The sequence below is a fragment of the Tachyglossus aculeatus genome, chromosome 21, assembly GCF_015852505.1.
Source record: "Tachyglossus aculeatus isolate mTacAcu1 chromosome 21, mTacAcu1.pri, whole genome shotgun sequence".
Taxonomy (NCBI): domain Eukaryota; kingdom Metazoa; phylum Chordata; class Mammalia; order Monotremata; family Tachyglossidae; genus Tachyglossus; species Tachyglossus aculeatus.
The window spans coordinates 37,915,996-37,942,466 of NC_052086.1; the positions used below are offsets into that span (position 1 = coordinate 37,915,996).

General features: G+C 48.3%; 1 protein-coding gene across 1 annotated transcript in view; it reads right to left on the reverse strand.

Moving 5' to 3' along the window:
• RNF10 (ring finger protein 10) overlaps nt 1–26,471 on the reverse strand; it is a 64,507-nt gene that overhangs the window by 33,934 nt on the left and 4,102 nt on the right. The window contains exons 2-3 of the mRNA XM_038762469.1: nt 2,766–2,971; nt 922–1,124 (exon numbers count right to left, since the gene is read on the reverse strand). Coding sequence (XP_038618397.1) covers nt 922–1,124; nt 2,766–2,971 — 409 coding nt within the window. The remainder of the gene's footprint in view (nt 1–921; nt 1,125–2,765; nt 2,972–26,471) is intronic.

Below are 26,471 nucleotides of genomic sequence, written 5' to 3' on the forward strand. Positions count from 1 at the left end.
TCCCGTGGTACAGAGCGGGGAACTGAGGCCCAGAGAAGTGAGGTGACTTGCCCAAGGTCACACAGCAGGCAAGTAGTGGAGCCACTCGGGCCCGTCAACTCCGAGGCCCTTTCCGCTAGGCCCTGCTGTTCCCCTTGCTCACAGGAGCTTTGGCTTCACCCCAGCGTTAAGCGTAATTATAGACACTGTGCTGTGCACTGTGCACGAGAACCTTGAAATGCGACCTTGACAGAGTCCAACTAATCTTCCATTCATTCGTTCAAGCGTACTGATTGATTTTAGACTGTGAGCCCACTGTTGGGTAGGGACTGTCTCTGTGTGTTGCCAATTTGTACTTCCCAAGCACTTAGTACAGTGCTCTGCACATAGTAAGCGCTCAATAAACACGATTGATTGATTGATTTTAGACTGTGAGCCCACTGTTGGGTAGGGACTGTCTCTGTGTGTTGCCAATTTGTACTTCCCAAGCGCTTAGTCCAGTGCTGTGCACATAGTAAGCGCTCAATAAATACGACTGATGATGATGATGATTGATTGAGCGCTTACTGTGTGCAGAGCACTGGACTAAGCGCTTGGGAAGTACAAGCTGGCAACATATAAAGGCAGTCCCTACCCAACAGCGGGCTCACAGTCTAGAAGGGGGAGACAGACTACAAAACAAAACATATTAACAAAATAAAAGAGAATAAACATGTACAAGTAAAATAGAGTAATAAATCTGTACAAACTTATATACATATATACAGGTGCTGTGGGGAGGGGACGGAGGTAAGGCGGGGCGCGATGGGGAGGGGGACCCCAGCCAAAAAAAAATGCAACGAAGCATCGGCTCAGTGGCTTTCCGACTACCACCCGCATCTCCTTCCTTCCAAAATGTTCCCTGCCTCCCTCTAGGCCCGCTGCATCCTCCTCAGGACTCACTTGGCTTGGAGGAAGAGCTCCTTATTGAAGGGTTTGTGGCCCCATTTGTTTCTTTTCCCCCAGTTGCCGTGTCCCCCGCTGCCGTCGGAGTGACCGCCGTGGCCGCGGGGCTCGAAGGTGAAGTTCAATAAGTGGTTCAGGTTTATCTTCTTAGGGCCAGAGAACTGGGCAGGGCTGAACTCTGCCCGCTGAGCCTCTGCTACCTAGACGGAGGAGAGAAAGACAACATTTGGGATCGGGGCACCGGGTCCGCTCGTCCACTGCAGGCGCCGGCACCTCCTCTCCTCCTCCTCCTGATCAGGAAAAGGGCAGCAGGAGGAAAGGGGCTTAAAGAGTAAAAGCTCGTCTGGACTTAATAATAATAATAATGGCATTTGGTAAGCGCTTACTATGTGCACAGCACTGTTCTAAGCGCTGGGGGGGGACACAAGGTGATCAGGTTGTCCCACGTGGGGCTCAGTCTTCACCCCCATTCCCAGATGAGGTCACTGAGGCTCAGAGAAGCCAAGTGACTTGCCCCAGGTCACCCAGCAGACACGGGGCAGAGCCGGGATTCGAACCCAGGAGCTCTGACTCCAAAGCCTGGGCTCTTTCCACCGAGCCGCGCTGCTTCTCTTGGATGATGTCCTCCGAAGTCAGCGAAATGGAGGATTCCACAAAGGGCGTAAGAGGATTTTGGTTCAGAGGATTTTGGTTCAGAATGCGGCTCCTCCTCTTTCTAAAAGGACAGGCGAGCGGAGCTCACGGGTATGCGGGGCGAAGTTCTTTATCTTGAAGACAGAAGCCTGGAGAACACCCTAGACTGTTTTAAGTCACCCCTGTTAACAGTCGGCAGTCTCTGGAGCCCGCGGAGACCAACCCGTTACCTCGGGCTTCTCCCCCCACCAGAAACGGCCGGTTTCGGATTCGCTCCGTAACATTTTTAATGCACAGCCCGAATGACAACTCGTGGACCGGAAATCAATCTGATCAGCTTGGAATTCCTTTTTTTCATATCGTCAAACCCTCGGTGCGTCCCAGGCACTAGAATAGATGCAGGCTGATCAGGTTGGATGCGATCCACAGTCCCACGTGGGGCTCACAGTCTTAATCCCCATTTTAGAGATAAGGTAACAGGCACAGAGACGTGACGTGACTTGCCCACGGTCACACAGCTGACAGGTGGCGGGGCCGGGATCAGAACCCACGACCTTCTGACATCCCCGGCCTGCGCTCTTTCCGCTAGGCCACATTGCTTCTCTTTGAAAGCGTTCTGGAAGGGGGAAAGAGACTCCAGGAGAGCATCCCCTGACCCCAGCCTCGGAATTCCTCCCGGCCCCGCGGCTATCCCCCCACCCGGAATACTCTCCACGTCACTACGCGGAGGCCAGGCATCAGGATGATCGTTCCCTTAATGCCAGCCGAGAACTCGGGAATTCCCAAACGGGTCTGGAATCGGCCTTGGGCTTACGTTTACTATAAAGGGGAGGAACCGGTCAAGCCGCGAGTCACACAGCGCGTCATCCACAAGGCCGTGCCCGGTTGCTCGTCTCTCCCTCAGTCAGCCGGCCCATCGTATTTATTGAGCGCTTACTGCGTGCAGGGCACTGTACGAAGCGCTTGAGAGAGTATAACAGAACAATAAACGGACACATCCCCTGCCCGCAGGGAGCTTGCGGGGCTGTCGGCTGGACACGGGCGTGATCCGGACTCCTGCCACGGGGCCCAGCAGGAGCTCTCGAGTTGGCACATCGGCGTCCTGGGCAGCTGCGGCCCATCCCCTTCCTTCCCTTTGCCCAACCACACGATGAGCTGGCGACAGCTCGGCTCTCACACCCCTGAAGGAACCTCCTCAAAACCCTTACCTCATCTCGTCTTCCACCATTAGAAGAAGAGCTAAAGAGTTTGCCGCCGCCGCCGCCGCCGCCGCCCCTCTGAGGGGGCGTCTTGTTAAAAGCTTTGCTTTTCTGTGAGTTGGAGCGACGGGACTGGCTGGAAAAGTTTTCATTTTTGGGATAGGAAGTCTCTCGTTTCCGGTTATAACGCTTGCCTCCGCTCGCATTCTTTCCATCTGAAAGAAAGAGACGACCGTCAAGGGCCTACTTATTCGCCGCTTCAGTACACCCCGGCTCCGGACCTCACCCCCTCCCACGGACAGAGCTTTCTAGTTGGGATGAAGACCGGGAGAAATAGCCAGGACACCGGAATGCCAACTGAGACCCTACGACGAATGGTTTGGGGCCCACCTCATCCTGGAGTCTGGTCTGAGCAGCGTGGCTCAGTGGGAAGGGCCCGGGCTTTGGAGTCGGAGGTCATGGGTTCAAATCCCGGCTCCGCCACTTGTCAGCTGGGTGACTTTGGGCAAGTCACTTCGCTTCTCTGGGCCTCAGTTCCCTCATCTGGAAAATGGGGATTGAGATGTGAGCCCCCCGTGGGACAACCTGACCACCTTGTAACCTCCCCAGCACTTAGAATCAATCAATCATATTTACTGAGCGCTTACTGTGTGCAGAGCACTGTACTAAGCGCTTGGGAAGTACTTAGAACAGTGCTTTGCACATAGTAAGTGCTTAATAATGCCGCCATTATTATTATTATTATTATTATTACTGGTCTTTAGGAAAAGATGGAGCTGCCTCCTACGTGCTCCTGCAGGACAGTTCCAATTTCTACGGTTAACTGATATTTGACGGCAACAATTCATTCAAAGGGTAAAGGACCAGGGGGAAGAAAACCACGGGGCAAGACAGAATTTATATTGGGAGTGGGGTACTGCCTCTGCGCTCGCTTCGAAACCTTGGAAGACGGCAATCCACAGGTCCAGGCTTTCGGATCCCACCCGAAAAAGAAAGCAAGGCAACGCAGTAAGATAACAACCTCAGTCAAGAGCAACCAGTTATCAGGCACCTTAAGGCCACTTCACGTGCCAAACTCAACACAGGACGCTTCTGTCAAATTCAAGGGTTTTAGGGCCGCTTGCATTTCTGTCCCCAAATAGAAAATTCTACAGGGTCCCGGACCGGACAGAGCCCCTCCAACCGGGAGGTCTCTTCGGTCTGGACAGCAAGGAGCGGTGGAATTACACTACTGGTTAATCCCATGCGGCTCCACGAACCCAAGACCGAAACCCGTCCTTTGGTCCCCCTGAGGAGGCAGGGGTGCAACCTAGATGGGTAAAGAGCCCAGGCCTAGGAGTGAGGAGACCCGGGTTCCGGTCCCAGCTCTGCCACAGGCCTGCTGAGTCACCTTGGGCAAGTCCCTGAACTTCTCTATGCCTCAGTTTCCACATCTCAAAAATCTCCAGTGGCTACCAATCAATCTGTGCATCAGGCAGAAACTCCTCACCCTAGGATTCAAGGCTGTCCATCCCCTCACGCCCTCCTACCTCACCTCCCTTCTCTCCTTGTCCAGCCCAGCCCGCACCCTCCGCTCCTCCGCCGCTAATCTCCTCACCGTACCTCGCTCTCACCTGTCCCGCCATCGACCCCCGGCCCACGTCATCCCCCGGACCTGGAATGCCCCCAATCCCTCTGCCCATCCGCCAAGCTCGCTCTCTTCCTCCCTTCAAGGCCCTGCTGAGAGCTCACCTCCTCCAGGAGGCCTTCCCACACTCAGCCCCTTCCTTCCTCTCCCCCTCGTCCTCCTCTCCATCCCCCCCATCTTACCTCCTTCCCTTCCCCACAGCACCTGTATATATGTATATATGTTTGTACATATTTTTTTACTCTATTTATTTTATTTGTACATATCTATTCTATTTATTTTATTTTGTTAGTATGTTTGGTTTTGTTCTCTGTCTCCCCCTTTTAGACTGTGAGCCCACTGTTGGGTAGGGACTGTCTCTATATGTTGCCAATTTGTACTTCCCAAGCGCTTAGTACAGTGCTCTGCACATAGTAAGCGCTCAATAAATACGATTGATGATGATGATGATTTATAAAATTTGTTTTTTTGTTTTTATGGTATTTGTGAAGCGCTTTCTATATACCATTTCCTCCTGCCTTTACGACATCTCCACGCGGTTGTCCCGTCGTCACCTCACGTACAAAACTGAACTCATCTTCCCTGTCCTCCCCCGACTTTCCCATTACTGAAGACAGCACCATTTATTCATTCAGTCATATTTATTGAGCGCTTACTGTGTGCAGAGCACTGGACTAAGCGCTTGGGAAGTACAAGTTGGCAACATATAGAGATGGTCCCTACAAAACAGCGGGCGCACGGCCACCATCCTTCCTGTCTCACAAACCCATAACCTTGGCATTGCCTTTGACTCCTCTCTTTCATTCAACCCACAAATTCGATCCATCGCTAAATCCTGTGGCTCCCACTTTCACAACTTCGCTAAAATCTACCCTGTCCTCTCCATCCAAACTGCTACCATGTTAATACAATCTCTTGTCCTGTCAATCAATCAATCAATCAATCGTATTTATTGAGTGCTTACCACGTGCAGAGCACTGTACTAAGCGCTTGGGAAGTACAAATTGGCAACATATACAGACAGTCCCTACCCAACAGTGGGCTCACAGTCTAAAAGACTAATCTAAAAGATCCAGTTCACACTTCACTCTACAGCCTGGATCATTTTTCTACAAAAACATTCGGGATACGTCTCCCCTCTTCTCCAAAAACTCCAGCGGTTGCCCATCCACCTCCGCATCCAAAAGAAATTCCTAGACTAGCTTGTTGCGGTCAGGGAATGTGTCTGTTTATTGTTGCACTGTACTCTCCCAAGTGCTTAGTACAGTGCTCTGCACACAGCAGGCGCTCAATAAATACGATTGAATGAATGTTCTAAGCGCTGGGGTAGAGAATCAGGTTGGACACGGTCCATGTCCCATATGGGGCTCACAGTTTTAATCCCCATTTTACAAAGGAGGTAACTGAGGCTTGGAGAAGTTAAATGTCTTGCCCGAGGTCTCAGAGCAGACACGTGGCAGAGCAGGATTAGAACCCAGGTCCTTCCGACCCCCAGGACTGTGCGGTAGCCACTAGGCCATGATGTTTCTCAAATGGGAGTAAGATAGCTGCTCGCCCTAACTCTTCAATTCTGAACTTTGGGTCGGACGGGGACTGTTTCCTGCCGGATTATCCCGTACCTATCTCGGCGTTTCATCACCATCATCATCAATCGTATTTACTGAGCGCTTACTGTGTGCAGAGCACTGCATTAAGCGCTTGGTAAGTACAAATTGGCAACATATAGAGACAGCCCCTACCCAACAGTGGGCTCACAGTCTAAAAGGGGGACACAAAACCAAACATACTAACAAAATAAAATAAATAGAATAGATATGTACAAGTAAAATAGAGTAATAAATATGTACAAACATATATACATATATACAGGTGCTGTGGGTTTCAGACAATCCTTGGCACATAATGAGCATTTAATAAAAACCGTGATTAACTACCCCTCTTTCCACTCTAGCTTCTCTCCTTGCCCCATGACACCCAGCTGTCCAAGTTCCTTAGTGTGCCTAGGGACATCATCATCATCAATCGTATTTATTGAGCACTTACTATGTGCAGAGCACTGTACTAAGTGCTGGGGAAATACAAATTGGCAACATATAGAGACAGTCCCTACCCAAAAGTGGGGTCACAGTCTAAAAGACAACATAAATAGCTGAATGTGTAAGGTTATCTTGGAAGAGAGCCCTGGGGCTTTCCTGACACTGTGGCCTACGGTGTAGACAAATGTAAACCACTGTTACCATATAGTAAGCGCTTCGTGGCTCAGTGGAAAGAGCCCGGGCTTTGGAGTCAGAGGTCATGGGTTCAAATCCCAGCTCCAGCACTTGTCAGCTGTGTGACTTTGGGCCAGTCACTTCACTTCTCTGTGCCTCAGTTCCCTCATCTGTAAAATGGGGATGAAGACTGTGAGCCCCCTATGGGACAGCCTGATCACCTTGTAACCTCCCCAGTGCTTAGAACAGTGCTTTGCACATAGTAAGCGCTTAATAAATGCCATCATTATTCCCTCGTCCCCCTCTCCATCCCCCCATCTTACCTCCTTCCCTTCCCCACAGCACCTGTATACATGTATATATGTTTGTACAGATTTATTACTCCATTTATTTATTTATTTTACTTGTACATATCTATTCTATTTATTTTATTTTGTTAGTATGTTTGGTTTTGTTCTCTGTCTCCCCCCTTTTAGACTGTGAGCCCACTGTTGGGTAGGGACTGTCTCTATATGTTGCCAATTTGTACTTCCCAAGCGCTTAGTACAGTGCTCTGCACATAGTAAGCGCTCAATAAATACGATTGATGATGAAGATGATGATAAGCCTTCACACAAAGCAAAACCCCAAGCTCGAGAATTTGAGAGACTTCAGGAGGGTGACCCAGCTTGCTTTGTTTCATTATTCACTCATTCAATCGTATTTATTGAGCGCTTACTGTGTGCACAGCACTGGACTAAGCGCTTGGGAAGTACAAGTTGGCAACATATAGAAACGGTCCCTACCCAACAGTGGGCTCACAGTCTAGAAGGGGGAGACAGAGAACAAAACAAGACATATTAAGAAAATAAAATAGAATAAATATGTACAAATAAAATACATAGAGTAATAAATATGTACAAACATATATACAGGTGCTGTGAGGAGGGGAAGGAGGTAAGGCGGGGGGGGAAGGGGAGGAGGGGGAATTATTGATCACTGAATATCAAATCCAGGGTTGAGGGAGACCTGCCTGGAAAGGGAGAGGGGAGTCAAAGGTAGCTTGTCAGCTGTGTGACTTTGGGCAAGTCACTTCACTTCTCTGTGCCTCAGTTCCCTCATCTGTAAAATGGGGGTTAAGACTGTGAGCCCCCCGTGGGACAACCTGATCACTCTGTAACCTCCCCAGCGCTTAGAACAGTGCTCTGCACATAGTAAGCGCTTAATAAATGCCATTTAAAAAAAAAAAAAAAGGCTTTGCCCGAGGGAAGCGGCATGGCCTGGTGGAAAAAGCACGGACTGGGACCCGGGTTCTAATCCCAGCTCTGCCAATTGCTGGCCGTGTGACCTTGGGCAAGTCACTTTGCTTCTCTGTGCCTCAGTTTTCTCAGGTGTGAAATGGGAATTCAATACCCGTTTCCCCTGCTCCTTAGATTGGGAGCCCCATGAGGGGCAGAGACTGTGTGTGACTGTGTACTTGTACCTACCCCGGAACTTAGAAGATTGTTTGGCATGTAAATGCTTAACAGATGCCATTAAAAAAAAAAAAAAGGTCCATTAGGTAATGAGCCCCTTCTGTGTGCTAAGCACTCTACTTATTAGGCATCTGCCAGAGAGAAATAAGATCACAAGACGCAGTCCTTGCCCTTGAGAAGTCTCCAATCTAACTGGGGAAACAGGTAGGCACGAAGAACGAGGACATAACTGGTTTGACGGCAGGAAAAGTATGAGGATGAAATACATGATTCAATAAGGAAGTTGCCAAGAGCCTATTGAGCAATGAGAAAGAAAAAGCAGAAGAGCACCATCAGTCAATGGACTTTACTGAGCGCTAAATGTACTAAGCGCTTAATAATAACAATAACAATAATGGTATTTATTAAGCGCTATGTGCAAAGCACTGTTCTAAGCGCTGAGGAGGTTACAAGGTGATCAGGTTGTTCCACGTGGGGCTCACAGTCTTCATCCCCATTTTACGGATGAGGGAACTGAGGCACAGAGAAGTGAAGAGACTTGCCCGAAGTCATTCATTCATTCATTCATTCAATCGTATTTATTGAGCGCTTACTAATAATGATGGTATTTATTAAGTAAGTGCTTAGTACAGTGCTCTGCACATAATAAGTGCTCAATAAATACGATTGATGATGTGCAAAGCACTGTTCTAAGCGCTGCGGAGGTTACAAGGTGATCAGGTTGTCCCACGTGGGGCTCAGACTTCATCCCCATTTTACAGATGAGGTCACTAAGGCACAGAGAAGTGAAGTGACTTGCCCAAAGTCATTCATTCATTCAATCGTATTTATTGAGCGCTTACTAGTAATGATGGTATTTATTAAGCGCTTACTATGTGCAAAACACTGTTCTAAGCGCTGGGGAGGTTACAAGGTGATCAGGTTGCCCCACAGGGGGCTCACAGTATTAATCCCCATTTTGCAGATGAGGTAACTGAGGCACAGAGAAGTGAAGTGACTTGCCCAAAGTCACACAGCTGACAAGTGGCGGAGCCGGGATTTGAACCCATGAACTCTGACTCCAAAGCCCGGGCTCTTTCCACTGAGCCACGCTGCTTCTCTACTACTGCTTACTGTGTGCAGAGCACTGTTCTAAGCGCTTGGGAAGTCCAAGTTGGCAACATCTAGAGACGGTCCCTACCCAACAGCGGGCTCACAGTCCAGAAGGGGGAGACGGGCAACAAAACATATTAACAAAATAAAATAAATAGAATAAATATGAAAAAATAGAGTAATAAAATACGTACAAACATATATACATATATACAGGTGCTGCAGGGAGGGGAAGGAGGTAAGGTGGGGGGATGGGGAGGGGGAGAGGAAGGAGGGGGCTGAGTGTGGGAAGGCCTCCTGGAGGAGGTGAGCTCTCAGTAGGGCTTTCAAGGGAGGAAGAGAGCGAGCTTGGCGGATGGGCAGAGGGATTGGGGGCATTCCGGGCCAGGGGGAGGACGTGGGCCGGGGGTCGACGGTGGGACGGGCCAGAATGAGGCCCAGTGAGGAGATTAGCGGCAGAGGAGCGGAGGGTGCGGGCTGGGCTGGAGAAGGACAGAAGGGAGGTGAGGTAGGAGGGGGCGAGGGGATGGATGGACAGCCTTGAAACCCAGGGGGAGGAGTTTCTGCCTGATGTGTAGGTTGATTGGTAGCCACTGGAGATTTCTGAGGAGAGGAGTAACATGCCCAGAGCGTCTCTGGACAAAGACAATCCGGTCAGTGGCATGTAGTACGGATTGAAGTGGGGAGAGACAGGAGGATGGGAGATCGGAGACGAGGCTGATGCAGTCACCCAGCTGACAAGTGGCGGAGCCAGGATTTGAACCCATGACCTCTGACTCCAAAGCCCGGGCTCTTTCCACTGAACCACGCTGCTTGGGAGAGAACGCTACAACCTAGTTTGTAGACACGGTCCCTCCATCATTCCTAAGCCCATCATCACATCGTCATACACCCAGGACCTCTTGAAACAAGAGCAAAGGAGGCTGAGAATAAATCTCCCATTTCTGAGCTGAGGAATTGGGGGATACTCCCAGCCCTCCTAGTCAAAGGGGCTACATTCTTGCAAATCCACTTTAGGGAGTCAAATTGTTGCATTCATATGCATCAATATGGCCCTGCTGAGAGCTCACCTCCTCCCGGAGGCCTTCCCAGACTGAGCCCCTTCTTTCCTCTCCCCCTCGTCCCCCTCTCCATCCCCCCGTCTTACCTTCTTCCCTTCCCCACAGCACCTGTATATATGTATATATGGTTGTACATATTTATTACTCTATTTATTTATTTTACTTGTACATTTCTATCCTATTTATTTTATTTTGTTGGTATGTTTGGTTCTGTTCTCTGTCTCCCCCTTTTAGACTGTGAGCCCAGTGTTGGGTAGGGACTGTCTCTATGTGTTGCCAATTTGTACTTCCCAAGCGCTTAGTACAGTGCTCTGCACATAGTAAGCGCTCAATAAATACGATTGATTGATTGATTGATCTGACCCTGCACATAAACTGATTCTTCTGACAATCCACCAATCCCTCAACGGCACTTACTGAGTGCTCAATGCCTGCAGAGCACTGTACTAAGCGCTTGGGAGATACCAAAGAATTTGCAGATCGGTTCCCTACCCACCAGGCGCATTCACTCATTCAATCATATTTATTGAGCGCTTACTGTGTGCACAGCACTGGACTAAGCGCTTGGGAAGTACAAGCCGGCAACATATAGAGACGGTCCCTATCCAAGAACAGGCTCACAGTCTAGAAGGGGGAGACAGATGACAAAACAAAACGTGTGGACGGTCCCTATCCAACAACAGGCTCACAGTGTAGAAGGGGGACACAGATGACAAAACAAAACGTGTGGACAAGTGTCATATCATCAGAACAAACAGAATTAAAGCTAGATGCACATCATTAACAAAATAAATAGAATAGTAAATATGTACAAGTAAAATAGAGTAGTAAATCTATACAAACATATATATAGGTGCTGTGGGGAGGGGAAGGAGGTAGGGCGGGTGGGATGGGGAGGAGGAGAGGAAAAAGGGGGCTCAGTGTGGGAAGGCCTCTTGGAGGAGGTGAGCTCTCAGTAGGGCTTTGAAGGGAGGAAGAGAGCTAGTTTGGCGGATGTGCGGAGGGAGGCCATTCCAGGCCAGGGGGAAGAAGTGGGCCGGGGGTCGACGGCGGGATGGGAGAGAAAGATGCCCAGTGAGGAGGTGAGTGGCGGCAGAGGAGCAGAGGGTGTGGGCTGGACTGTAGAAGGAGAGAAGGGAGGTGAGGTAGGAGGGGGTGAGGTGATGGACAGCCTTGAAACTGAGAGAGAGGAGTTTTTGCTTGATGCATATGTTGCCAGGCAGCCACTGGAAATTTTTGAGGAGAAGTGTAACACGCCCAGAGCGTTTCTGCACAAAGATGATCCAGGCAGCAGCATGAAGTATAGACTGAAGTGGGGAGAGACAGGAGGATGGGAGATCGGAGAGAAGGCTGATGCAGTAATCCAGTTGGGATACGATGAGAGACTGAACTAGCAAGGTAGTGGTTTGGATGGAGAGGAAAGGGCGGATCTTGGTGATGTTGTGCAGGTGAGACTGGCAGGTTTGGGTGATGGATCGGATGTGAGGGGTGAACGAGAGCGGAGTTGAGGATAAGACCAAGTTTGTGGGCTTGTGAGACAGTGTGGCAGCCTGCACCCAAACAGGATCTGGTCATAGGCGAACCTTCCCTAATTCCCTAACAATGCTCTAGCCGGAATGCCTCATGAAAGCCCGTGTTAGGGTCAAATTGAACGTACTCATCATCATCATCACCAATCGTATTGAGCGCTTACTGTGTGCAGACCACTGTACTAAGCGCTTGGGAAGTACAAATTGGCAACATATAGAGACAGTCCCTACCCAACAGTGGGCTCGCAGTCTAAAAGGGGGAGACAAAACCAAACATACTAACAAAAAAAAATAAATAGAATAGATATGTACAAGTAAAATAGAGTAATAAATATGTACAAACATATATACATATATACAGGTGCTGTGGGGAAGGGAAGGAGGTACACCCAGTGCCTCAGAACCGGAGTGGGGAAAAATAAAATCAAGTATGCCAGCAGGAAATACAGCTTTCCTCTGGGTTTTAGCCACCACGTAATTTCTCGCTGACTTCACGGCAATCATTAAGTACAGACGTCACGTAACCTGAAAGTTGAGGAGTGGACACTCCCTACTGTTCTCCCAGCACACCTGCTAATCCAACCTTGCAAGTCTGTAATTAAAAACCAACCATCCTCAGCCAGGCTGTCTTCACTCTGCTTCTTCAACCTCTGCGACCGTAGTCGGCGGGCCGAACAGGGGGAATCCCCTCACCACAGAAGAGGACAAACCGGGCTTTTACTGCGGGAGGTGAGCTTGGAATAATCAAGTCAAAAGTTCATTCATTCAATCGTATTTATTGAGCTTTTACTACTGGACTAAGAGCTTAGGAAGCTGGCGACACATAGGGACAGCCCCTACCCAACAACGGGCTCACGGTCTAGAAGGGGGAGACGGACAACACAACAAAACAAGTGGAAAAGTTCTCCCACAGAGAGCCCTAAAACAGCTGGGCTTAAGGCCATGCTTTCCACAGACCGAGCATTTGATTTCCGCCACTATTACAACAGCAGCAGCGGCGGCAGGGAAAAGATTTCAGGAACATTATGCAACCCTGACAGCGCTGCTTTGACAAACACAGAGTAAACACTCGATTCTACTCAAAACAGGTTCCTAGGACTGCTGATTAACAACTACAGGCCTCTACCCTCTCTCCATGAACCACGGGCCTGAGAGGGCAGGCACGCCGAACTCCAAGTCACCGGTTATCTGGAGAACCACATGACGGACAACTCAAGATTAAGGATTCGGCCAGGCCTGGGGCCCACAGATAAAACTCGGTCCTATTTTTGTGGGGCTGTGGGGAGTCGACAGGGCTTCAGACCTCGGAAGCGGCTACTTGGGCAGGAATGCCCGGGTTTTGGAAATCTGAGTCTGCCTCGTGGAAAAAGCCAGGTCTGATTCTAGCAGTGTGCATTTCTTCAGTTCCACACCACGCTCCGGACAGACTAGATCGCGCTGGTGGCCCAAATCCAACACGCAAGATCAGTGACTAAATTCGTTCCTTCAATCGTATTTATTGAGCACTTTCTGTGAGCAGAGCGCTGCACTAAGCGCTTGGGAAGTCCAAGCTGGCAACGTATAGAGACGGTCCTTACCCGACAGCGGGCTCACAGCCTAGAGGGGGGAGACAGTGGACAAAACAAAACATGGAGACAGGTGTCAAAGGAAAGATGGTCCAGTCCTGAGCACTAGCCAACCCCAAACCCAGCCGGAGGGACTCTGGCCCCCCTTCCCCATCAACACAATCTCCCCTTTCCAGCACATCTGGACTCACACCCGGGGCTGGGGGACCGAAACCCCATCCCCTAAATTATTTCTCCAGCCCGGCTCCCAGTAGCGAAACTCAACAGGTCCGAGCCAACAAGACTAGAAGCCCGGGCCTTCTACAAAACAAGCCTAAATCTCAATCTACAAACCAAGCCCCAAGATTAAATCCAGAGACTCTGCCTATTCAGATTTCCCTACCCCGCACTGCACCGCAGGAAACTCACATCTTCCTTTCTCTGACTATGTCAACATAAACATCCCCGAATGATTGTCAAACCGGCCCAGGGTGCAATCGTTCGGTTGCCGGGTCATTTCTAAAACTGGTTTTGACAGGTCAGAGCAGCAGCGCTTAACCGGGTTCCACAAAATGGGTGGCATCGCCTTCCACCCTGGGGTCGGGTTAAATGTCTTCGGCCAAAGGAGCCCAGCCAAAATGACTGTCTGCCCCCGCCCCAGAGCAGGGATCGTGTCTACTAATTCCACTGTCCTCTCACAAGCGCTTGGTATACCGCTCTGTGTACAGAAGACGCTCAATAAATACTGTTGCTTTGGGTCGATTTTGAAAGGCAGCATCTGGCTGTGGGGGACGGGGCCCTGTATGCGCGTCGGTGATGTCGTACACTCCCAAGCCCTTCGTAAAATGCTCTGCACGCAGTAAGCGCTCGGAAAATGCGAACGAACGGCCCTGCCGCTTGTCTCCTCGTCCCCCTCTCCATCCCCCCCATCTTACCTCCTTCCCTTCCCCACAGCACCTGTATATATGGATATATGTTTGTACATATTTATTTAACTTGTACATATCTATTCTATTTATTTTATTTTGTTAGTATGTTTGGTTTAGTTCTCCGTCTCCCCTGTTTAGACTGTGAGCCCACTGTTGGGTAGGGACTGTCTCTATACGTTGCCAATTTGTACTTCCCAAGCGCTTAGTCCAGTGCTCTGCACATAGTAAGCGCTCAATAAATACGGTTGATGATGATGATGGGTGGGGGTGCTCAAGTGCTGCTATTCTCCCATATTTGATGGGGCCCGGATTAGGGTCAGAATTAGCGAGCCCCTCACGTTCCAGATATCCAAATCATTCAATGTTTCGAGTCCTAAACTATAGGCTCAAAGCTATTCCCACCCACCCTTGTCCCTCCTCCCCCACTACCCCCTTAGACTGTCGTCGTGGGCAGGGAAGGGTGTCGACCAATTCCATTCTATTGTACTCTCCCAAGCGCTTAGTACAGTGTTCTGCCTAAGGTAAGTATTCAATGAATACCTCTGAGTGACCGATTTGATTCCAACAGTTGAAGTCCGGCCAAATTTGTTCAGATTTTCTCCTGACTGATGTACACACATGCTTCATTCATTCATTCAACCGTATTTACTGAGCGCTTACTGTGTGCAGAGCACTGTACTAAGCGCTTGGGAAGTACACATTGGCAACATCTAGAGACGGTCCCTACCCGACAGCGGGCTCACAGTCTAGAAGGGAGAATGCTTAAACTAATGACTTGCCTTCCGGTTACCAATCAGGGGAACATTATACTGGGAGAAGCCTCATGACCTGCTGGCGCATTCGCCCAAGCACTTATCCTATCCTGCCTTGATTATTATATCAGCCCCTTTGCAGACTGGATCACTTTCCTTCAAAACCATTCAGACCGTGTTTCTCCACTCCTCAAAGAACTCCAGCGGTTGCCCACCCACCTCCACCTCAAAGAAGAAACTCCTCACCGTTGGCTTTGAAGCAGTCGATCACCTCACCTCCCAATCAATCGATCAATCGTATTTATTGAGCGCTTACTGTGCTCCCACCACCCGGGCCGCACACTCCGCTCCTCTAATGCTAACCTGCTCGCCTACCTCGATCTCATCTATCTCGCCGCCGACCTCTCGCCCACAACCTGCCTCTGGTCTTACTATCAGACACGTAATTGCTCTCCCCCACTTCAAGGCCTTATTGAAGACGTGCCTCCTCCAAGAAGCCTTCCCTAAGCCCTCCTCTCTTCTTCCCCCATTCCCTTCTGCATTGCCCTGACTTGCTCCCTTCATTCATCCTCCCTCCCAGCCCCACAGCCAATATGACTACATCTGTAATTTATTTATTCAGGTATATTAAAGTCTGTCTCTGCCTCTAGACCGTGTGGGTAGGGAATGCGTCTGTTGTTGTACTGTACTCTCCCGAGCCATGAGTAAAGTGCTTTGCACATTGTAAGCGCCCAATAAATACGATTGATCGGATGAGTGAGTGAATGACCTGGCCTTCTCCAACCCCTCAACAGTACCGTGTCTCTATTTCTTTACAACCTCACTGGGATGTTTGCTTTTCCTCCTTCAGTCCACATAACATGCTCTGGCCCGGTTCATCTTCCTGAAATACTGCTCAACACGTCTCTCCACTCCTCCAAAGTTTCCAATGGCTACCAGTCTCCCACTGCTTCAAAAAATAATAATAATAACTTTTTTAAAAAAAACCCTCTTACCATTGGCCTAAAGGACCTCTACCAGTTTTCTCCATTTTACCTATCTGGGTCTCTTCGTCTGCTTCTTCCAAGCTCACTCTGCTCTTGTCTGTCCAGCCTGTCACCCCTTGGCTCATGCTGTTTTCATTCATTCATTCATTTAATCCTATTTATTGAGCGCTTACTGTGTGCACAGCACTGTACTAAGTGCTTGGGAAGTACAAGTCGGCAACATATAGAGACGGTCCCTACCCAACAACGGGCTCACAGTCTAGAAGGGGGGAGACAGACAACGAAACAAAACATGTGGACAGGTGTCAAGTCATCAGAACAAACAGAATTAAAGCTAGATGCACATCATTAACAAAATAAATAGTAAATATGTACAAGATAAATAGTAAATATGTACAAGACCCTTTCCCCTGACCTAAGCTGCTCGCAGAAAGGAAACCACTGCACGTTAATTGACATTAAATGTTATTATCGAGTATGTTACAGGGTGCACACAAAGCTGGCTTATGGTAGACAGAGAAAATAGACCAAACAGCACATATTTAAGATGAAGCGGAAGCCTGGACTGTTTCTCCAGGCCCAAAGTCCTGGGAATACTACGGCTGTGTTGGAATGCTCCTCAGAGAGGATTCCGGAATGGACAAACAAGGCTCAAGGGGCAGAGCCTGGGTCTTACCCATAAATGTCTGAAGTGATGGTCATTTATAGTAGGCTTTATTTAGAGATCAGACTGTACTGAGGTTTCTTGAGGGGTTGAGGAAAGGAAGACTAGGATTCACTATGCTAGTAATCAATTATCTGACTACCTGAGGGAAGAAAATTTTATGAGCCTAAGTCACCTCTCTAAAAAAAAACTTAAAAACTATTTGATATAGCATGAACTCCTGCTAATAGTAGTATTTATTAATCTCTTGGGTGCAGAGCACAGTACTAAGCACTGAGAAAGAATACATAGATGGGAATTAGGCATGGTCCCTGTCCCTTAGGAGGCTCACAATTCTAAGAGAGAGAGAGACAGACACACAGGGCCATGTTTTGACCTTTTGGCCCGTTTGGTGAAATTGATTAAACAGAATATTTTGACAAATCAGGGCCATTCACCGAGTAATAATAATAACGATGGTATTTGTTAAGCGCTTACTATGTGCAAAGCACTGTTCTAAGCACTAGGGAGGTTATAAAGTGATCAGGTTGTCCCACGGGGGGGCTCACAGTCTTGATCCCCATTTTACAGATGAGGTAACTGAGGCACAGAGAAGTTAAGTGACTTGCCCAAAGTCACGCAGCTAACAAGTGGCGGGGGACAGGATTAGAACCCATGACCTCTTACGCCCAAGCCCGGGCTCTTTCCACTGAGCCACCCTGCTTCTATAAAGAGGGTAAATCCGTGCATTATGAACCACCAGGATATCCTCTTTCTGCTACTTTTCTCTCACACTACATTAAAAGAAACTTACTGGAGTTTGTGGCTTGCTGTTTGGTTTCAAACAAAAAAGGTGGGCTCTACATCCCTCAAGACTGTAAGCTCGTGGGCAGGGAATGTGTCCTTTCGACTCTGTTATAACGGACTCTCCCAAGCACTTAGTACAGTGCTCTGCACACAGTAAACACTCAGATACAACTGACTGTCTTTTAGACTGTCTTTACAATCTTTTAGACTGTGAGCCCACTGTTGGGTAGGGACTGTCTCTATATGTTGCCAACTTGTACTTCCCAAGCGCTTAGTACAGTGCTCTGCACACAGTAAGCGCTCAATAAATACGATTGATTGATTGGATAAATGTGTCAGCCCTGACAAATCACTCCCCAAACTGCTGGCTGTGAAGACTATTTGGCTTCTATTCCTACTTGAGTCTTTGGTGAAATTACAGAACAGAGGGGGGGCTCATATATCTGTAAGCATCATCATCATCATCAATCGTATTTATTGAGCGCTTACTATGTGCAGAGCACTGTACTAAGCGCTTGGGAAGTACAAATTGGCAACATATAAGCAGTCACTAAAGCTTTCAAGAAAAGGCACCGATGTGGGGCTAGTTGAAAAGAATCTTCTGGAAATAACAGCATTTTGGGATGGTTTGGGAAAATAATTACTACCCGACATTTGCAAGTGTTGTGCAGGCCAAAAGGCCCAAAGTTCCACACACTTAAGAAAAAAATTATTTACATTTGAAAGCTAAACCCATCATGTCCAACTTCAAACCCTACTGACTGGGCTGGCTTTAGTTCCTGGTGACTCTTGAGGGTATGCTATCACACTTGTTTTCCCCTCCGTTAAAAAACGAAACACAAAACTTAAGACTATTGTCAAGAATTGTGGCATTTGTTAACCATTCGCTACAATCAATCAATCGTATTTATTGAGCGCTTACTGTGTGCAGAGCACTGTACTAAGCGCTTGGGAAGTACAAGTTGGCAACACATAGAGACGGTCCCTACCCAACAGTGGGCTCACAGTCTAGAAGGGGGAGACAGAGAAGAGAACCAAACATACTAACAAAATAAAATAAATAGAATAGATATGCACAAGTAAAATAAAGACAAGCACTGTACTAAACACTGGGGCCGATACAACACAATCAGAGCAGACACAGCCCCTTGTACAACGTTTGTGGGTGTGCGACAAGGGAGGACATAGACTGATTGCCTACTTGTTTTGTTGTCTGTCTCCTCCCCGCTAGACTGTGAGCCCGTTGTTGGGCAGGGATTGTCTCTATCTGCTGCCAAACTGTACTTTCCAAGCACTTAGTACAGTGCTCTGCACAAAGAGCTCAATAAATACGATTGAATGAATTGAATCCTTATTTTACAGCTAAAGAAACTGAGGCCTAGCGAAGCGCCTTGCCCAAGGTTACACAACAGGCCAGTGACCGCGCCGGGATAGAAAAAAAACAGGTCTCAGGCCTGCGCTCTTTCATCATCAATCGTATTTATTGAGCACTTACTGTGTGCAGAGCACTGTACTAAGCGCTTGGGAAGTACAAATTGGCAACATATACAGTCCCTACCCAACAGTGGGCTCACAGTCTAAAAGGGGGCTCTTTCCACTAGTGAGGCCACGTTCTTACTAAACGCGAGAGCCACCCAAAAAGCAATCCCAAGCTTTATACGCGTGTCCTGATAAAAGGATATTTAATGACTATTTTGACTTATTGGGTAGAGCCGTAGCAACCTCCTAAAAAGTTCCCTGATCCCCTTCCCTCTGCCGAGTTGGGTCTCTGACCCTGGGGACTCCAGTCACGGGTTTCGGGGGGCATTTCTCCCCTCCCCCGGCCCCCACCCCGCTCTGTTGATATATCATCATATCAATCGTATTTATTGAGCGCTTACTGTGTGCAGAGCACTGTACTAAGCGCTTGGGAAGTACAAGTTGGCAACATATACAGACAGTCCCTACCCAACAGTGGGCTCACAGTCTAAAAGTCGGTTTATATACCCAGGCTGGGGGGGAAGGGGAAACCATTTAACCATAACTCTATCTATTTTGATGGTACTGATGCCTGTCTACTTGTTTTGTTGTCTGTCTCCCCCCTTCTACGCTGAGAACCCGCTGTCGGGTAGGGAGCGTCTCTGTTGCCCAATTGTACTTTCCAGGCGCTTAGTACAGTGCTCTGCAACACGGTAAGTGCTCAATAAATATGACTGAATGACTGAACGAATTAACTTAACAGTCTTTTAGACTGTGAGCCCACTGTTGGGTAGGGACTGTCTCTATATGTTGCCAATTTGTACTTCCCAAGCGCTTAGTACAGTGCTCTGCACATAGTAAGCGCTCAATAAATACAATTGATGATGAATTTAACTGCCAATTCGCTCAAGATGGCAGTTTGGGAAAGCTTCCCATTAAGGTGTACAGGGTCAGGGGACGGCCTCTTTTCACTTCTGTGTTGGAGGAGGGGGCTGGAGGGTTGTCAGCAGGGTCTGCCCGCCCCCAACTCTATACGAACCGGAGAGCAGCATGGCCTAGTGGATAGGCCACGGGCCTGGGAATCGGGTCATGGGTTCTAATCCCGCCCCCGCCGCTCGTCTCTTGTGAGGCCTTGGCTTCCCTGTGCCTCAGTTCCCTCCTGTGTAAAATGGGGATTCGGACTGTGAGCCCCATGTGGGGCAGGGACTGTGTGTCCAACCTGATCTGCTTGTATCCGGCGTTTAGTACAGTCCCTGGTGCATAGTAGGCGGTTAAATACCGTCATTAGCATTATTATTGGGTACTGCGGCCAGGACACCCCGTCCCTCCCTCGCCGGACCGTCAGCACGCTGTGGGCAAGGAATGCGCCTGTTGATTGTCCTATGATGCACTCCCGGGCACTCCGTCCGGTGCTTCGCACACAGTGGGCGCCCCATCAATACGACCGACTGCTTGGCAGGGTATCATCATCATCAATCGTATTTATTGAGCGCTTACTGTGTGCAGAGCACTGGACTAAGCGCTTGGGAAGTACAAGTTGGTAACATATAGAGACAGTCCCTACCCAACAGTGGGCTCACGGTCTAAAAGGGGGAGACGGAGAACAAAACCAAACATACTAACAAAATAAAATAAATAGAATAGATATGTACAAGTAAAATAGAGTAATAAATATGTACAAACATATATACATATATACAGGTGCTGTGGGTATGGGGTTGGTTGGTGGTGCCTGGGTCCTATCTCTGGCCTGGAATGCCCTCCCTCCACACATCCGCCAAACTATCTCTCTTCCTCCCTTCAAAGCCCTACTGAGAGCTCACCTCCTCCAGGAAGCCTTCCCACACTGAGCCCCCTTTCCCTCTCCTCCTCCTCCTCTTCCTCCCCATCACCCCCCCTCCTTCTGTTCTCTCCCCTTCCCCTCCCCACAGCACTTGTGTCTCTTTGTACATATTTATTACTCTATTTTATTAGTGATGTGCATACAGCTAAAATTTTATTTATTTATTGTGATGGTATTGACACCCACCGGTTTTGTTCCCTGTCTCCTCCCTCTAGACCGTGAGCCCGTTGTTGGGTAGGGACCGTCTCCATCCGTTGCCAAACTGTACTTCCCAAGCGCTCAGTCCAGCGCTCTGTTCAATAAACGCGGTGGAATGAATGAATCTATAATTCTATTTCTCTGTTTTGATTCATTCATTCAATCGTATCTATTGAGCGCTTACTGTGTGCAGAGCACTGGACTAAGCGCTCAGGAAGTCCAAGTTGGCAACATATAGAGACGGTCCCTACCCAACAACGGGCTCACAGTCTCGAAGGGGGAGACGGGCAACAAAACAAAACATGGGGACAGGTGTCATGTCATCAGAATAAATAGAAGTAAATAGAATAGAATAAATAGAAGTAAATAGAATAGAATAAATAGAAGTAAATAGAATAGAATAAATAGAAGTAAATAGAATAAATACAAGTAAAGAGAATAGAATAAATAGAAGTAAAGAGAATAGAATAAATAGAAGTAAAGAGAATAGAATAAATAGAAGTAAATAGAACAGAATAAATAGAAGTAAATAGAATAGAATAAATAGAAGTAAAGCTAGATGCACATCATTAACAAAATAAATAGAATAGTAACACTGCAGAACACTGTACTAAGTGCTTGGGAGAGTATGGCATAACAATAAATTGGACATATTCCCTGACCGCAACAAGCTTACAGCCTAGAGGCGTTTACCCCAGCCCTGATTTTTAAAAAAATATATAGTACTTGTTAAGCGCTTACTTTAGGTCAAGCGATGTTCTAAACGCTGGGGTAGATACAAGTTAATCGGGTTGACACAGTCCCTGTCCTACATTGGACTCACACTCTCAATCCTCATTTTTTACAGATGAGGTAACTGAGGCACAGAGAAGCCAAGTGCCCTGCCCAAGGTCACACAGCGGACACGCGGCGCTGTTGATGCCCGTCTACTAGTTTTGTCCGTCTACACTGTGAGCCCGTTGTTGGGTAGGGACTGGGTTGCCAAATTGGACTTTCCAAGCGCTTAGTCCAGTGCTCTGCACACCGTACTCATTCATTCATTCCACACAGTACTCATTCATTCATTCCATCGTATTTACTGAGCGCTTACTGTGTGCCGAGCACTGGACTAAGCACTTGGGAAGGACAAGTCGGCAACATCTAGAGACGGTCCCTACCCAACAACGGGCTCACAGGCTAGAAGGGGGAGACGGGCAACAAAGCAAAACGTCAGTGCTCAATCCATAGTTTTGATCGCTATAATTCTATTTATTCTGACGGTTTTGACACCGGTCTATGTGCTTTGTTTTGTTGTCTGTCTCCCCCTTCTAGACTGGGAGCCCGTTGTTGGGTAGGGACCGTCTCCCTTATGTTGCCGACTTGTCCTCTCCCAAGCACTCAGTCCAATCAATCAATCAATCAATCGTATTTATTGAGCACTTACTGTGTGCAGAGCACTGGACTAAGCGCTCGGGAAGTACAGGTTGGCAACATATAGAGCCAGTCCCTACCCAACAGTGGGCTCACAGTCTAAAAGGGGGAGACAGAGAACAGAGTCCAGTGCTCTGCACACAGTCAGCGCTCAATATGACAATGAATGAATCAGCCCCTTCCTTCCTCTCCCCCTCGTCCCCCTCTCCATCCCCCCATCTTACCTCCCTCCCTTCCCCACAGCACCTGTATATATGTATATATGTTTGTACAGATTTTTTTACTCTATTTATTTATTTATTTGTACATATCTATTCTATTTATTTTATTTTGTTACTATGTTTGGTTTTGTTCTCTGTCTCCCCCTTTTAGACTGTGAGCCCACTGTTGGGTAGGGACTGTCTCTATATATTGCCAATTTTTACTTCCCAAGCGCTTAGTACAGTGCTCTGCACATAGTAAGTGCTCAATAAATACGATTGATGATGATGATGATGAATCTACAATTCTATTTATCTATTTTGATGGTATTGATGCCTCTCTACTTGTTTCGTTGTCTGTCTCCCCCCTACTAGACTGTGAGCCCGTTGTTGGGTGGGGGTCGTCTCTCCAAGCGCTTAGTCCAGTGCTCTGCACACAGTCAGCGCTCAATAAATACGACTGAATGAATGAATCTACAATTCTATTTATCTGTTTTGATGGTATTGATGCCTCTCTACTTGTTTTGTTGTCTGTCTCCCCCCTACTAGACTGTGAGCCCGTTGTTGGGTGGGGATCGTCTCTCCAAGCGCTTAGTCCAGTGCTCTGCACACAGTCAGCACTCAATAATTACGACTGAATGAATGAATCTACAATTCTATTTATCTATTTGGATGGTATTGATGCCTCTCTACTTGTTTTGTTGTCTGTCTACCCCCTACTAGACTGTGAGCCCGTTGTTGGGTGGGGGTCGTCTCTCCAAGCGCTTAGTCCAGTGCTCTGCACACAGTCAGCGCTCAATAAATACGACTGAATGAATGAATCTACAATTCTATTTATCTATTTGGATGGTATTGATGCCTCTCTACTTGTTTCGTTGTCTGTCTCCCCCCCTACTAGACTGTGAGCCCGTTGTTGGGTAGGGATCGTCTCTCCAAGCGCTTAGTCCAGTGCTCTGCATACAGTCAGCGCTCAATAAATACGACTGAATGAATGACTCTACAATTCTATTTATCTATTTGGATGGTATTGATGCCTCTCTACTTGTTTTGTTGTCTGTCTCCCCCCTACTAGACTGTGAGCCCGTTGTTGGGTAGGGATCGTCTCTCCAAGCGCTTAGTCCAGTGCTCTGCACACAGTCAGCGCTCAATAAATACGACTGAATGAATGAATCCACAATTCTATTTATCTATTTGGATGGTATTGATGCCTCTCTACTTGTTTTGTTGTCTATCTCCCCCCTACTAGACTGTGAGCCCGTTGTTGGGTGGGGGTCGTCTCTCCAAGCGCTTAGTCCAGTGCTCTGCACACAGTCAGCGCTCCAGAAACACGACTGAATGAGTGAATTGATCTATTCTGATGGTATTGACACCACTCTACTTGTTTTGTTGTTGTCCGTCTCCCCCTTCTAGCCTGTGAGCCCGTTGTCGGGTAAGGACCGTCTCTATATGTCGCCCAACTGGACTTCCCAAGCGCTTAGTCCAGGGCTCTGCACGCAGTCAGCGCTCAATAAATAGGACTGAAGGAACGAGTTTATCTATTCTGATGGTATTGACACCAGTCTACTTGTTTTGTTGTTGTTGTCCGTCTCCCCCTTCTAGCCTGTGAGCCCGTTGTTAAGGACCGTCTCTCTCTGCTGCCCATTTGGACTTCCCGAGTGCACAGTCCGGTGCCCCGCACACAGTCAGCGCTCAATAAATATGACTGAATGAAGCGTAGCTCAGGGGAAAGAGCACAGGCTCTGGAGTCCAAGGTCATGGGTTCGAACTCCGGCTCTGCCAATTATCAGCTGTGTGACTCTGGGCGAGTCACTTGTTTTGTTCTGTTGCCTGTCTCCCCCTTCTAGACTGTGAGCCCGCTGTTGGGTAGGGATCGTCTCTATATGTTGCCAGCTTGTACTTCCCAAGCGCTTAGTACAGTGCTCTGCACACAGTAAGCGCTCAATAAATACGATTGATTAATAACCTAATCACCTTGAAACCTCCCCAGCACTTAGAAGGGTGCTTTGTGCATAGTAAGCGCTTAACAAAGCGCTTACTATGAAAGCTAAGAAAGAAGCAGCGTGGCTCAGTGAAAAGAGCCTGGGCTTTGGAGTCAGAGGTCATGGGTTAGAATCCCGGCTCCGCCACATGTCTGCTGTGTGACACTAGGCAAGTCACTTAACTTCTCTGAGCCTCAGTTACCTCCTCTGCAAAATGGGGATTAAGATTGTGAGCTCCCCGTGGGACAACCTGATCACCTTGTATCCCCCAGTGCTTAGAACAGTGCTTTGCACATAGTAAGCGCTTAATAAATGCCATAAAATAAAAAAAAATGCCATCATTATTATTAAGGACCGGCTCTCTCTGCTGCCCAACTGGACTTCCCAAGCACTTAGTCCAGTGCTCCGCACACAGTCCACAAATCAGCTGGAATGAATGAATAAGATGAAGCCTGGGAGCCCCCCATGAGACAACCTAATCACCTTGTAACCTCCTCAGCGCTTAGAGCAGTGCTTTGCGCATAGTAAGCACTTAACAAATGCCATCATTATTACTAAGGACCGGCTTTCTCTGCTGCCCAACTGGACTTCCCAAGTGCTTAGTCCAGTGCTCCGCACACAGTCCACAAATCGGCTGGAATGAATGAATAAGATGAAGCCTGGGAGCCCCCTGTGAGACAACATAATCACCTTGTAACTTCCCAGCGCTTAGCATAGTGCTTTGCGCATAGTAAGCACTTAACAAATGCCACCATTATTATTAAGGACCGGCTCTCTCTGCTGCCCAGTAGGACTTCCCAAGTGCTTAGTCCAGTGCTCTGCATACAGTCCACAAATCGGCTGGAATGAATGACTAGGATGAAGCCTGTGAGCCTCCCATGAGACAACCTAATCACCCTGTAACCTCCCCAGCGCTTAGAGCGGTGCTTTGCGCATAGTAAGCACTTAACAAATGCCATCATTATTATTAAGGACTGGCTCTCTCTGCTGCCCAACTGGACTTCCCAAGCGCTTAGTCCAGTGCTCCGCACACAGTCCACAAATCGGCTGGAATGAATGAATAAGATGAAGCCGGGGGCCCCCCATGAGACAACATAATCACCTTGTAACCTCCCCAGTGCTTAGAATGGTGCTTTGCGCGTAGTAAGCGCTTAACAAATGCCATCATTATTATTATTAAGGACTGTCTCTCTCTGCTGCCCAGTTGGACTTCCCAAGCGCTTAGTCCAGTGCTCTGCATACAGTACACAAATCGGCTGGAATGAATGAATAAGATGAAGCCTGTGAGCCCCCCATGAGACAACATAATCACCTTGTAACCTCCCCAGCGCTTAGAACGGTGCTTTGCGCATAGTAAGCGCTTAACAAATGCCATCATTATTATTAAGGACCGGCTCTCTCTGCTGCCCAACTGGACTTCCCAAGCGCTCAGTCCAGTGCTCCGCACACAGTCCACAAATCGGCTGGAATGAATGAATAAGATGAAGCCTGGGAGCCCCCTGTGAGACAACATAATCACCTTGTAACTTCCCAGCGCTTAGCATAGTGCTTTGCGCATAGTAAGCACTTAACAAATGCCATCATTATTATTAAGGACCGGCTCTCTCTGCTGCCCAACTGGACTTCCCAAGTGCTTAGTCCAGTGCTCCGCACACAGTCCACAAATCGGCTGGAATGAATGACTAGGATGAAGCCTGGGAGCCCCCCGTGGGACAACCTGATCACCCTGTAACCTCCCCAGTGCTTAGAACGGTGCTTTGTGCACAGTAAGCGCTTAACAAATGCCATCATTATTATTAAGGACTGGCTCTTTTTGCTGCCCAGTTGGACTTCCCAAGTGCTTAGTCCAGTGCTCCGCACACAGTCCACAAATCAGCTGGAATGAACGAACAGGATGAAGCCTGTGAGCCCCCCATTATTACTATTATTAAGGATTGGCTCTCTCTGCTGCCCAGCTGGACTTCCCAAGCGCTTAGTCCAGTGCTCCGCACAC